At 27.7% G+C, this 13,311-nt stretch overlaps 1 protein-coding gene across 1 annotated transcript in view; it reads right to left on the bottom strand.

The window, feature by feature from the left end:
• Positions 1-7,959: 7,959 nt before the first annotated feature.
• The window catches only part of LOC107449434 (acid-sensing ion channel 4-A-like), a 76,607-nt gene continuing 71,255 nt past the window's right edge, over positions 7,960-13,311 (bottom strand). Inside the window, exon 11 of the mRNA XM_071180508.1 lies at positions 7,960-8,167. Within this exon, the coding sequence (XP_071036609.1) occupies positions 8,003-8,167 (165 nt within the window). The 3' untranslated portion in view covers positions 7,960-8,002. The remainder of the gene's footprint in view (positions 8,168-13,311) is intronic.

The raw sequence follows: 13,311 nt of genomic DNA, 5'->3' as shown, positions 1-13,311 counted from the left end.
GAGAGTGCCAGAAGCGACCAGCTTCCCGGCTGTAATATGTACACAGCTGCATGGAACTAAGTGGCTTCATTAGGATGGTTTAGTTGGTGAAATAGAATTCTGGTTGTTTAGCTTTATTAGGTAAAAGCAGTTAATAATTTTTTTTTTCGCAGTTAGTAATTTTAATACCATTTTATTTATGCTTATTTGACTGTTTTGTGTGAATATGGTGAAATAACAATTAAACAAATTGTTTGCGAGAAATCTGTAACACTGTAAATACGCACTGATGGTTTACTGTTAACAAAAAAAACTTAAATTGTGCTATTGCTATTTGTTTAAAATAAAGGTAGTCCAAACGCATACAAAGTTTTTAGAATAAATAAAATTTTCTCTTTAGTCCAGAATTTCTTATAGAGAAAAAGAATTCTTAAAACTTTTCGAAAAAGATAAACAAAATATGTTTCGGAGTTAGAATAATAAGTTCTAAACAATGTTCTTTTTCCATAATAATAAAACTTCATATTTAAAATGCCTTTAGATATTTCATTAAAATAAAGTTTGGAAAAATAAAAAAAGTCATAGTCGTTAGAATAAGGAAAATACTAATAAAGGTATTATATTTTGCCTCTTAATTTAATGAAATGTAGAATAATTTTAAAGTTGATCTCATTTCATTTTAAAACTTAAAGCTGAAATTGTTGCGCAAAATATATAAAAAAGATTCCTTACATATTTACCTTTATTTAATGTAAATGGCAAATAGAAAATAAAATGAAAATTGATGAGATAAAATTTTTTTGATTGCGAGTTTCAGCTAATGCTTTACTTAAGAGCATACAAATTTACGAGACTTATATGAAAATATGAAAGTTATCAATCATCTCACCATTGCTTATTCATGAGATGTTTTATTCAAAAATATGAAAAAATAATCGATGAACCATAAAGTTTTGGAAGGTGTTAATGCAGTAAGGTAATTGCTTTTTTGCTCAACTCCGTTCATAGAGAATCTGCTGACGTTTCTTCTAGTTATTTACTTAATAAAATATGTGCTTTATAAGTCAAACTAAGTGAAACAAAATTTATTATTCCTGTATGCTTAAGACTACTTCGAAATTCTTTTCCAAACTAATTTTATTCCGTTTTCTTGCAACAGATTCTAATTATTTACAGCTAATATTGTTGGTAAATCTAATAGGAAAGTTGCGCTTGCATGCATGAAAAACTATCTCTTACTGAAAAATTATCTCTTACTTCTGTATGCTTAAGACTACTTCGAAATTCTTTCCTAAAGTAATTTTATTCCGTTATCTAGCAACGGGCTCTAATTATGTATTTATCTTACATATTGTTGGTAAATCTAATAGAAAAGTTGCGCTTACGTGCGGGAAATACTATCTCTTACTGAAAATGAAAGCATCGTGTAGATCATAATACTTGTGTGAAGATTTTTTCGAGAACAATGTAACTCGTTGGTAAGGTATTTTGAAAATAAAGTATTTTTTTTTGTCAACTATGTTTGTTGACTGAATTTACGAAAAACTTTTTGTCTTTTGAGGCATTCGATCCCTTCAATTTTTTTTTCTTCATGCATGTACACATTACCTGAGCAAAAGTACCTACACATCTATCTAAAAACGTGGATCTGTATCATGGTGCGGGTCATTTTTTCATTGTTTTACCTAGGTCAATTAGTTCTTGTTTTTGGAAGCCCGTACTCTGAGACGTATGTTGAAGTTATTGACAATGCAATGCTGCCAACTTTGTGGCAATATTTTAGAAAAGGCTCACTTCAATCAGGAGAGTAGCGAGGTTTATTTACACATCGAGATCTTTATTATAGTTTGACGAAAAGGGTGACAAATTTGCAAAAACTGAACTGACCTCCGATCTAAATGTCATGGAACACGTTTGAGACGAATTGGAACGCAGATTACATAGCCAGGCAAATCGACCATCCTCATTGGCAGCATTTGCTTCAGCTGTGATGGCCACCTGGAAGTCAATTCTTGAGAATACTTATCAAAAAATGGTGGAACGTTTTCCGCAGACGTATGCAGGCTAACATTGATGCAAAAAGCGGAATCGATAGGTGCAGAAAGAAAATTCTGTTTCAGGCAGTTTTCCATCCTACGAAACCCTAACATTTTATAAAATATCAACATTAAAATTTCATCACGTTAAGAAAATTATTATAAAAAGAAAGACTCTTATAAAGGATAATTGGGTACTTATACTCCAAGAAGAAGAAGAAGAGGAAAAAGAAGATCACAGATACTCACACTTGTGACCTATGACGTCAGCGTCAGCTGATCGTTTCAAAGCAAAATGGCGTGAAGTTGAGCTAAGTTTCTCTACACAAACTAGAATGTAAGTTAACGTGAAATACAGCACAGTCTCGCTCATCGGATCAGATTTGTTGAAATATAATTCTTTCTCGTCTACGTCTTTTACTTAAATAAGATTTATCACTTGTTTATGTATCTTTATCGTATCCATGATTATTTTTGTTTTGTGTACCTGGCAACTTTGATGCATAATAAGTTTATGTTCTACATGGCTTCGTGCATGTCTTTGTTAAGTAAGAAATATATAGTCAAAAAATTGAAACCGTTGTGAACGAATCTTTGTATAAGAATATAGAATGTGTTTCTTGAGAGAATTGATGCTTGACAGGCTTGACTTACTCGATATAGAATAGAAAGCTCAGTTGCTAATGTAAACAAATACCGCGTTTCAACAACCAATGAGGGCCGAGATACCTACACTAAGTAACTTGCAGGTACCCCATTATGACTCTTTGTACTATTAAGTTAAACGTTTAACTAAATCACGGAAATATTTTATTGAACGGCATAAATTTTTATTGTTCAAAATAATAAGTAAATGTTCGAGTAATAAATAAATAAAGATTTATTGAACAAGCTTGAAAAACGTTTCCACTTAAAACAAATTCGCATTGTTCATGGTGCCTTTTCTTCGGTTTCCGTTTCATATAGAACTTGGCTATCAAAACTTATGAAGTTTCAGAATTTTCTATTTCAGTATAAATTCCACTTTATGCAGTCTCCGTTTTAAATAGAATATCTGTCCTTAAATTTTTACAAAAATTTAATCTTAAATTCACTTAAAATAAGAATATATCCAATTTAGAACCGAGGGTCTGTTTAGAAGAAATTTGGGTCCCTTAACGGACCCTTCACAAAATATCTTTTCATAAAAAACGGACCCTTCACAAAATATCTTTTCATAAAAAACGGACCCTTCACAAAATATTTTAACTTAAAAACGGACCCTTCACAAAATAATTTATCTTTTAATCGGACCCTTCACAAAATTGTTGATCTTCCTTATTGTTTTGTTAATCGAATAAAACCTTCCTATGGAGGGGGGGGATAAAGACAGATGTAAGTGAGCTAAGTTTTGTCTTCGGCAGACGCTTCTTCCTTTATTCGTCCGAAATGAATATTCTGCGTACAGCAGTATAGCCTAATTACCAAATATTTGTATGTTGCATCTCTAATTTAGCAGCAATTGCTGTTTATCTTTCAAAATTTATTTTCTTAATTATAATTTTACAGTTTTGAGCATAATCTTGTATCTCTTTACAATTTAAAAACTCTTTGAAAAAGGTTTTTGCAATAACAGGACCCTATTTGCACAAATTCACAAAAGCAGGATCCTGGTTGAAAGAATGTGACTTAACGTTTATTTTATATTCACAAATTACGAGTAATTTTTTCACAATTTTCCAAAAACGGACCTTTTACAAAATGTCTGGACAAACCCCTGAGAACAATAATTAAAATTTATATCGAGGACTGGCAGAGAGTAACTAACACAACAAAGTTATTTTCAATTTAAACCAAAAGTAATAATCTTAAGAAATTAAAGCGGTAAGATATCATTTGTTTAAATAAAACTTCATTGGCTTCAAAATTACGACTAGACATTTTTTTTCCAGACTAAAAATAGACTTTTATTTCCATCTGTATGTTTTAAAATATAGTTTTTCAGAGAAAGATGTCATGCTTTAAAACTGCTTTAACTTACTTAATTTTTTTGTTGAAGTTGTTTGAAATTCAAAACATCTAGCTTAGTAATTTTAAAATACTGAATATTCTTTTTAATTATAAAAAAATCGAAAGTAAATGATACTGTCTGTAAAAATAATTTTTTTTTCTAAACAAAAATCTTTCAATAAGAAAAATTCAGAGCAAAATAGCATCATTTGCTTAAATAATGATGATTTTATGAATACAGAGTATGATTAAAGAATGACTGAATACTAAATAAAATCTGAGAATGATGAGTAATAAATAAAATCTATTTCTATTTTTAAAATGATGTACAATAGTGTATTTAGGTGAGTGTATATATATTTTTTATAAATGTAAAGGTTTTTGAAAAATAAATTTAGAAATTTTCTCATAAACAATATACAAAGATGTTTATGAATATACAATGAATACTTTTAGTTGCATTTTAGTTTTCTATTCTCTATAATTTCAAGCGGTAAAAAAAATTGAATAAAAACAATGTAATTGTTACAGTAGGACAAAACCTTATAATAAAATAAAATAAATAATAATTTTGGCTGTAATTGTAGCTGTGAATTCCAGTAATCATTCGAGTAATACTTTACTTATACTTTTACTTATGCAGTACTTTTACGTCAAATTCAATATTTATTAGTTTTCGAACTAATTATTGAATGACCTTTCTATGAAATCTTTCTATGAACCGTCATAATTTATTCCTAAATGTTTTAGTTTCTGCGCAGAAAAACAAATGTAACTTAAAGGCGAAGCCCTAACCAGCGAAGAGAAATTTTATTTGAAAATATTTGAGTATTCGTGTCGTATTAAATTGAAATTTTCTAATAATCAAAAATGAAGAAGAAAGAAACCGTGTAGTCTTTCAATAGAAACAAAAATTTATATTTTTCCTCTTAACAATAGTTTAAAATTCTATGTTTAAGAAATGAAAGTAAGTTAACGCATGATGTTTTTTTATTTAGCTAAATAAAAATAACAGTTATTGTTACAGTAGGGTAAAACCTTATAATTAAATAAAAGAAAGAATAATTTTGGCTGAAATTGCAGCCGTGAGTTCCAATAATCATTCGAGTAATACTTTAATGAGTTGATGAATAACAATTGTAATAAAAACAACTCATTTCTTTTTATTATTCAAAAAAGAAGAAAGCTTATGAAATAAAAATCTCCGGAGATAAATATTTTATACAGCTTATGATGCAAGAAATTTTATTTTCTGAAAAAGTCTTAAGTCAAATTATCCAAAAAATAGGGTATGGCTTCTTAAGAATGCCGAACTTACACTTAGTAGATGCCTTTGTCTGAGAGACAGGGAGCAGCCAACAGTATTTTTACATCAAATTCAATACTTATTAGTTTTAGAACTAATTATTGAATGTGAAATATATTTATTTTATTGCAATTTTTGTAAACCTTTTCATGAACCGTCATAATTTATTGCTAAATGTTTTAGTTTCTGCGCAGTAAAACAAATGTATTTTAAAGGCGAAGCCCTAACAACATATTTTCAAATTTTATTTGAAAATATTTGAATATTCGTGTCATATTAAATTGAAATCTACTAATAATCAAAAATGAAGAGGAAAGAAACCGTGTAGTCTTTCAATAAAAACATAAATTTATGTTTTTCCTCTTTAGTTTAAAATTCCATGTTTAAGAAATAAAAGTAAGTAAACGCATGATGTTTTTTTTATATAGTTAAATTTAGAGCTGATTTTAGATCTAGAGATGTTTGCTATTAAGAGATGATGGTTATTTGAGCTACGATGAGATTAGTGACTTGTTTTTGAAAAAAGAAATGCTATTTAAAAAACTAAAAACTACTATCACTTAAAAATGAAAAAAAAAGAAAACAAACGAAAACTTCTTAGATTTTAAGTAATCTTTCAAGTAAAAGAATTAAACAAACTATTAGTTTTGCTTCGTTAACTGTAGTTAAGGATTTTAATGTTTTTTAAGGATTAAAACTTAGTAAAGTTTTTTTTATTGAATTAAAAAAAAAAGCTTGAATAAAATATTTTTTGAAATGAAATGTCTTAAGGCAATGCGTATAAATGTCTCTTCAATCAATTTATAAAAGAAATTCAACAGCATAAAAAATTATATGTTTGTGTTTAATCAGTTGAAATAAAAAGGTACAGTCAGTGATTTGACTGAGGTAAAAAACGTGTTCATAAAACTAAACACAGTTAAGTTGACTGTTCGTAAATGTTTGATGATGATAATACATTTCACACTTATCCTCTTTTATACTTCCACGATCAAAAAGCATTTGCTTAAAATGAGTTGAATTATTTAATGTATTCACTACAGCAATCGAACCATTTACAGTAATTCAATTTATTGAAATATTTCACATTGAGATGGTTTATGAGAATCATTTAAGAATCGAATAATATGAAAATAGGAAATGTCGAGTTTGTTATTAATTGATATAAATGATTGAAATCTTGAAGAACTTCCTCAAAGAAAACGATTTTTTTAATCTATACTGTAATATTGAGTGAGCAAGCATTGCTGAGAAAATTATTTTATTTGCCATTTAAGATAAGAAGTATGTGTCATTTTGGAAAATATCATGTAAGCAAATTTAAAAAGTTGCCATTTTATTGTCTCAAGAAACTAACCACTTTTTGAATATTACTATTTAATCCATGAATCACATAGTAGGTTACAACCCTTCTACTATAATTTATATAAATTATCTTAAAGTTTTTTTTCTATTAAATATGATTATTGCTTTGCTTTCTAATTCTATGTATGCCCCATTAAAGAGGCACATGGAAAAGATTGAAATTTTTTTCTTAAATACCATAAAGTAAAGGAAAATTTCAATAAAAAATTCTGAAGAAACGTCAGACAAAGAAAATACTATTTAAAAAAAATGGATATTTTTTGGCTGAAAAATTAAATATTTTAAAAAAATTAAGAAGTAACAATTTTTTTCACATTTGCTTTTCCGTTTTGTTCTGTTTAGAAAGTACTTATCTTCACTTTAACTATATAGTTTAACTAACTTTTAATCGATTTTCAAGAAAAAATTTCAAACTATAGTATTTAAATGATTTCACAGGATTAGATTTACTGAATAGGATTTAAAATTTTAATTCCGTCTAACTTTAAGAGTTTGATGACATTTTTCTTTTCAAGATATTCAACAATGCACATTACGTTATTTATTTTGAATTAATCCCCTAAATTTAAATTTTAAGTTTTCTCTCAAATCGAATGATAATTTTTTATAATTTACTCTCTAACAATCCAGAGCAACCAATCTTAAGATCAACTAATTGTCCGTATCTATAAGTGTTGCTTAGAAATCATAACACAAAGTATAGTTTCATATTAATCTGTAATTTTAATGACAATCGAACATAATAGAGATAAAAGGATTTAAGTGCTGCATTGAATTAGATGGTTTCATTCAGTTTAGAAGACAATATAATCTTCGTTATAATAGGTGAACTTTAAGGGGTATAAATATTTATGCGTCATTATAATAAGAGGATACTGGTACAGAAGTTTTATTTTATACTTGATTGATAAACTTCTTGTAAAATTCCTTTTCAGCAACTAATTGTTTGTTTTAAATTTCTTTTCATATTTGTAAACGTTTAGTGTACTTTTTTAAATGTTGTTTCGGGCTAAGATAAAATAAGTCTAATAAAAGAAGATAGTGCATACATTTTTAAATTTTAGAAAACTAATAGCATAGAAATAACGAGATTATTATAGCATGGAAATTATTAAATCAAAAGCTTTGCGACGTGTTCCATTTTTTATTTCGCGCACTTTGCATTAAATAATACATGAGTAGAATTAAAAATATAATAGTAATACTTTATAAAAAACTTATAGTTTTAAGTTTTAATTATAATGTGAGATAAAAATAAAATAATACTATAATAATGGACACAAAGAAAATAATAAAATATTTTATTTACAAATACATAAGAATAATTTTAAAAGTTTATTACAATTGCTTTGTTTCTTGTTGAATCTCTTTTCCCAGTTATGAGCTTCGTAATCATTTCCGTAAAGAATTCTAAGACTTCGAGGATAGTAACAATAGACAGTCCTAGAAATAATCCCATATTTCCACCTATATTAGCGATGAGTGATTCCCACTGAAAGAAATTCCTTTTAATGGCTACAGAATGCTGAATAAACACTTTATTGAAAACAAATAAATAACAATTTACATATTTTTGGTCACAAAACAATTAATAAAGTAATTAAAAATGGAAAAAGAGAGAACTTTTAATGTGGAGCTTCAAGCCATTCAAAATCCTAAAAAATAATATACATTTGCCACAATTGTTGTTTTACAGTTAACGTGATAATCTTTCGATTCAATCTTACAGATAAATAGAGTAGTTTTGATGATTTATATCTTGCCTAAAGTTAAACTATCTAATAATGATGATATAAATCACCTAATATATTCTAAATATAAGCTTTTGATTGAATTATGTAAATTTGTTAAGGCAGTAAAATAACTATTTTAGTCCCATAAGAATTAGATAAGAAGATTATATATATATATATATATATGTTTCCTATTATGTTTATAAAAGTCTTCAGATTTTATGCTGCTAATCTGTTTTATTGTTTTAATTGAAAACTTCTGGATAAAAATGTAATTATGCTTATTCTTTATTACACAATCATTTAAATATATTGTTTGTAAGTAGCTTGACCTGTTAACTCCTTTACATTTTAAACAATTCTTAAAATTATTAAGTATTAAGTCAAGATCTTTTCCTTCTTAACTTCATTTCATAGAGATTTGTAACGGAAGTCCCTCGCATAAGAACTTGTTATTTTTATGATACAGTCATTTTGCCAATTGTTGTTTGGGTGCGTCTTAATAGCAAGAGTTTACGATTCATAAAAGCGTTATAATGACGAGGCACCTTTCTTTGTGTATTTTATGATTCATTTTATGAACTTACATAAAATGCGATTTATTCGTCTAAGCTTTCAGTGCGCCTATTAAAAATTATATTGATTCGAGAACCTTGATTATTTATATATCATTTTATAAACAGAAACAACGTTATTTTATTTGTTAAGTACAAATGAAAAAAAAAACTATTTATGATGCAATAAAAAAAGTATATCTTAATATATACTGTAAAAAATTCCGAACCAATTACGTTAAAAAAGTACCGGCACTCAGGATGCTGGCACTTTTTACCGTAAAATCCATTTTTACTGCAACATGTAACGGAACCAAAAATTGGATATACCGTAAATTTTACAGTAGCATTTATTTAGGTAGAGTGATTCATTGATTTTGCAGTAATTATTACTGTACGGTATAATATTTTGCGATAAAAATGAATTTTACGGATAATGCACCAAAAGTGCCGATACTGTGTCCCGTAGTTTGATTAATAATTTTTCACAGTTTGTTAGGTGTCCTAAACTAAGCTGACGATTTTCAAAAATTCTTAACATAAAAGCAGTTCGAAATAAAATGCAATTTATTGCAGTAAATTTATTTATTTTTTCTTAACGGCAGACACTGAACTTTCGTTCTTCGCCTAGGAAGATGCCGGAGGTGTTACTCATTTAACGTTACCCAGTGGGCACCTGTGAACCTAAGTCACGGAGGCAAGCAGCATTACCCACGCCACACTGCCACACACCCGTTTATAGGGTGGGCCACATTCACACATCACACAATAGAGAACACACACAGAAACATCCATGCCCTGAGCGGGATTCGAACCCGCAACCATTGGCTTCACAGTCAGGCACGCTGATCGCTCGGCCACCAAGCAAATTTAAGTGGTAAGAAATTAATGTTTTACTAAAGTTTCCAATTTTAGCTCAAAAATTTTCCGAAGACAATTATTTCAGAAATAAAAGAGACGTCTGTTTTTCGAATCGCAGGAATAGAAAAGAATGTTCGCTATCTATTAGGCATCGGACACTTAAAGCCTTGCGTTGAGTTACAGCCGACTGTTTCGGTTAGCGCAGTGGTCGGCAAACTTATTAGCCAAGGAGCCAAATATGAACATTACAACAATTTTTAAAAAAATTGGGAGCCAAATCTGCTTGTTTAGTAAACTTTTATTACACTAAATAAGTAGTACACTAAATAAAACTAAATTTCATACTTAATAAATATTTATTAATGCGAACAATGTGCTTGCATCTCCTTGGAAAGTTTGAGTAAGTCAGGTTTGTATGTTGTTGTTTTTAATTTTAAGCCAATTTGTACCCCCACTACTTTAGAAAAAGTATGCGCGCATGCTTGTGGTACTTTTGTATCACACCGGAGTACCTCGAAAACATACGAACAATTTCAGCCGGTAGCTTGTAGATGGTTTGTGTTTACGTTTAAGAAAAAAATTGAAATTAAATTCGATGTTCGTTACGTATTTTTACAACAATATACCTATCTATCTTTTAACTTAAACAAAAAATTATACATGTTCTCGATTTATAGAAGAAGTTTAATTTATCAAAATAAGATGTAATTTTTTTCTTACTAAGTTTTTTTTTTTAATGGAAATATTATTGCGCCTTCCGCGGATATTTGCGCCAGAGCCGCACTTAAGGAGCCGAAGAGCCACATGCGGCTCTGGAGCAGCACTTCGCCGACCACTGGGTTAGCGCATCCGTGAACCTCTTAAGCGGATGGTGAGAGGTTAAATAATTAAAACAAATTTCCAAATTGAATCCCTTTTTGACGATAATTTACAGCCATACTATCTTAAAAAGAGATAAACTAATTTAGTTATCTAATTAATGATAAACTAATTTAGATTTATCTTGATTTATTAATATACAGAACAATTCAAAATTGTTTTAAATTTGGACGCGTGAGATACTTAATTCAAATAAGATACATTAATTTTGTTACACTATGAAAAATCTGTTAACTTTACAGAAAAAAATGTCAGCTAGTGTGCCAGTATAACACCGTTTATTTCATAGAAAAATACTGTTATTTTAAAACGGACGTCTTTATCTAGCAGATAAGTATTGTTATTTTAATAAACTCCTTCATTTTTTTAAAAAAATGAACATGCTTTTAAATTAAACTTGATAAACTAAACATGCCAGCATGGTGGTTGGTGCGAGACAATAGTAGAGTTCTCTTAATCATGCAACCTCGGGATTCGAACCCGGGTCACATAATTAAGAGGCAAGTGTTCCCTCCTCTGAGACACGATAGCTCTAGTGTTTGGTAATGAAATAGTCTTTTTAACTGTCTTTATCTTAAGAGTCTTACCTATTGAAACTATACTTCGTAAAAACGTTTAAAACTATAGTGGCCCTTCCTTATAAAAAAGGTTAGCAATTACACTTTCCGAGAAAAATTATTCAGATAATAATCACTTTAATTATTCAGTAGAAAATTTAATTAATTAATTCAGTTGAAAATTTAATTATTCAAAAAAATTATTCAGTAGAAAACCAATTTAGCAGTAAAGACAAATCGTAATTTTTTCTATATGATGTTCAAAACTATAATACAATTTCTGAAAAGTTAAAACAAGTAAAAAACTTATCGTAAAATGATTTAAAAAAAACAGCACATAAGTTGTAAAACTGCAAGTTATCTTACAGTAAGTGAAACTGCAGGGCAAAAACTAGAATTTGAATTGACAGTTTTAATCTGTTTATGATTAAAGTGAAAAACAGAGAAAAACTGCTCTGTTAAAAACAACTTCAGATCGTTAAACGTTAAATATGCGTTATATATTAAATATATGTTTTTAGAAACATTAGAATTCCTAGTAATTAGTTTATTTATATTGAATTTGAAATCCTTTCTTTTATCGTATAAATCAACAAAGATATTTTTTCTTCTTTTATAATATTCAAATCCAAAAAATTAAAAACAATTTTATCTTCATGATTACGAAGCAAGATTGATTCCTCAGGGTAAATATTATTTAATAAGAATGTATGATCTTGAAAATTAAAGATAATTAAATCATCATTAAAATCTGAAAACAATTTTAATATTAAGAGTATAATTTTTATAAAAATATTAATAATAAAATAAAACATATAATAATAAAATAAATCTTACAGATTTTCTTAATTTTCTGCGTTTTTCTCTTTTTCTTTTTGTCCTTTTTGTACATTCTATACATATATTTTTTCTGTGTTCTATTTTTTACAGTGTAGAACCAAACAAAATTTTACATGGGGTAAATTTGTTATTTTTATGTAATTAATTTTTTTTCTTATCTTATGCTATTCAAAGTGTTTTAGAAATTTAAAGATAATAACTCATTTTAAGTTTAAATTATGTTAAATTTATTCTATTCATTAGCATTCATATGCAATTATTTAGCATGATAGTGAAAAGTGATTTCTTGAGAAAGTTATTCACGCTACAAATTTGCTATAACACAAGATGGCTGGTAATTAATATTTTGTTTGAGTATGTCGATAATAAAATATATTATTTTAATATTATCTGACGGACAAGGGTTTAGCCATGTTTCTAAATGTTGGTAGTTAATGAACACTTGTTTAGACGCAAAGTTTAAAATTGATTGTATATTGTTGGAAGTATGTCGCGAAATTAAAATTTGCGAAAACTTGTTTAATATTTCATTAAAGTTTTATCCAATAAATTAACTTCATAAGCCGTTTACATCAAAAATAATGCTATAAACTTGAATTTTGTTTTAAAATTGAAATTGCTTTAAAACTAAAGAAACAAATAACAACAATAGTAATTAAAATAAAAATAAAAATTAATGTTTAAAAATAATGTAGTAAACTAACATATTGTGAAAAATTGGATTTGCTTTTATATAAGAAATAAGCTCACATAATAAGAAGTAACTCTTATTTTATTCCTTATCTGGATCGTTAGATTAATGCTAACTCCTTAAATTAATAGGCAATTATAATTTTTTATTTTCACTGAAAGTTGTTTGTGAATATAGTTATTTGGCATTCATATAGTAATATATGTAATTCCATACTGCTTGATAGGAAATACTTATATTCATGTAAAAACGAATAGAAATTTAAAAAGATGGAAATACCGAAAAAATGCAACTTTTTTATCAAATGTTATATATATATATATATATATATAGCACTGAAAATTCAAAATTAACGAATGTCAACATTCATGTAGTCACATTTGCTGAATATTCTAAATATTTCTTAATTATCCTAGATTCTCACAATGTTGAGATTTAACATTAACTGAAAATTAATGTTTTGGACATTATGACTATGTAAAGGCCGACATTCACTAGATTTCAAACTCTAATTGTAAAAT

Source organism: Parasteatoda tepidariorum, chromosome 4 (genome assembly GCF_043381705.1).
Source record: "Parasteatoda tepidariorum isolate YZ-2023 chromosome 4, CAS_Ptep_4.0, whole genome shotgun sequence".
Classification (NCBI taxonomy): domain Eukaryota; kingdom Metazoa; phylum Arthropoda; class Arachnida; order Araneae; family Theridiidae; genus Parasteatoda; species Parasteatoda tepidariorum.
The sequence above is the reverse complement of the archived record's forward strand: the minus strand, read 5'-3'. Positions and strand labels throughout refer to the sequence as shown.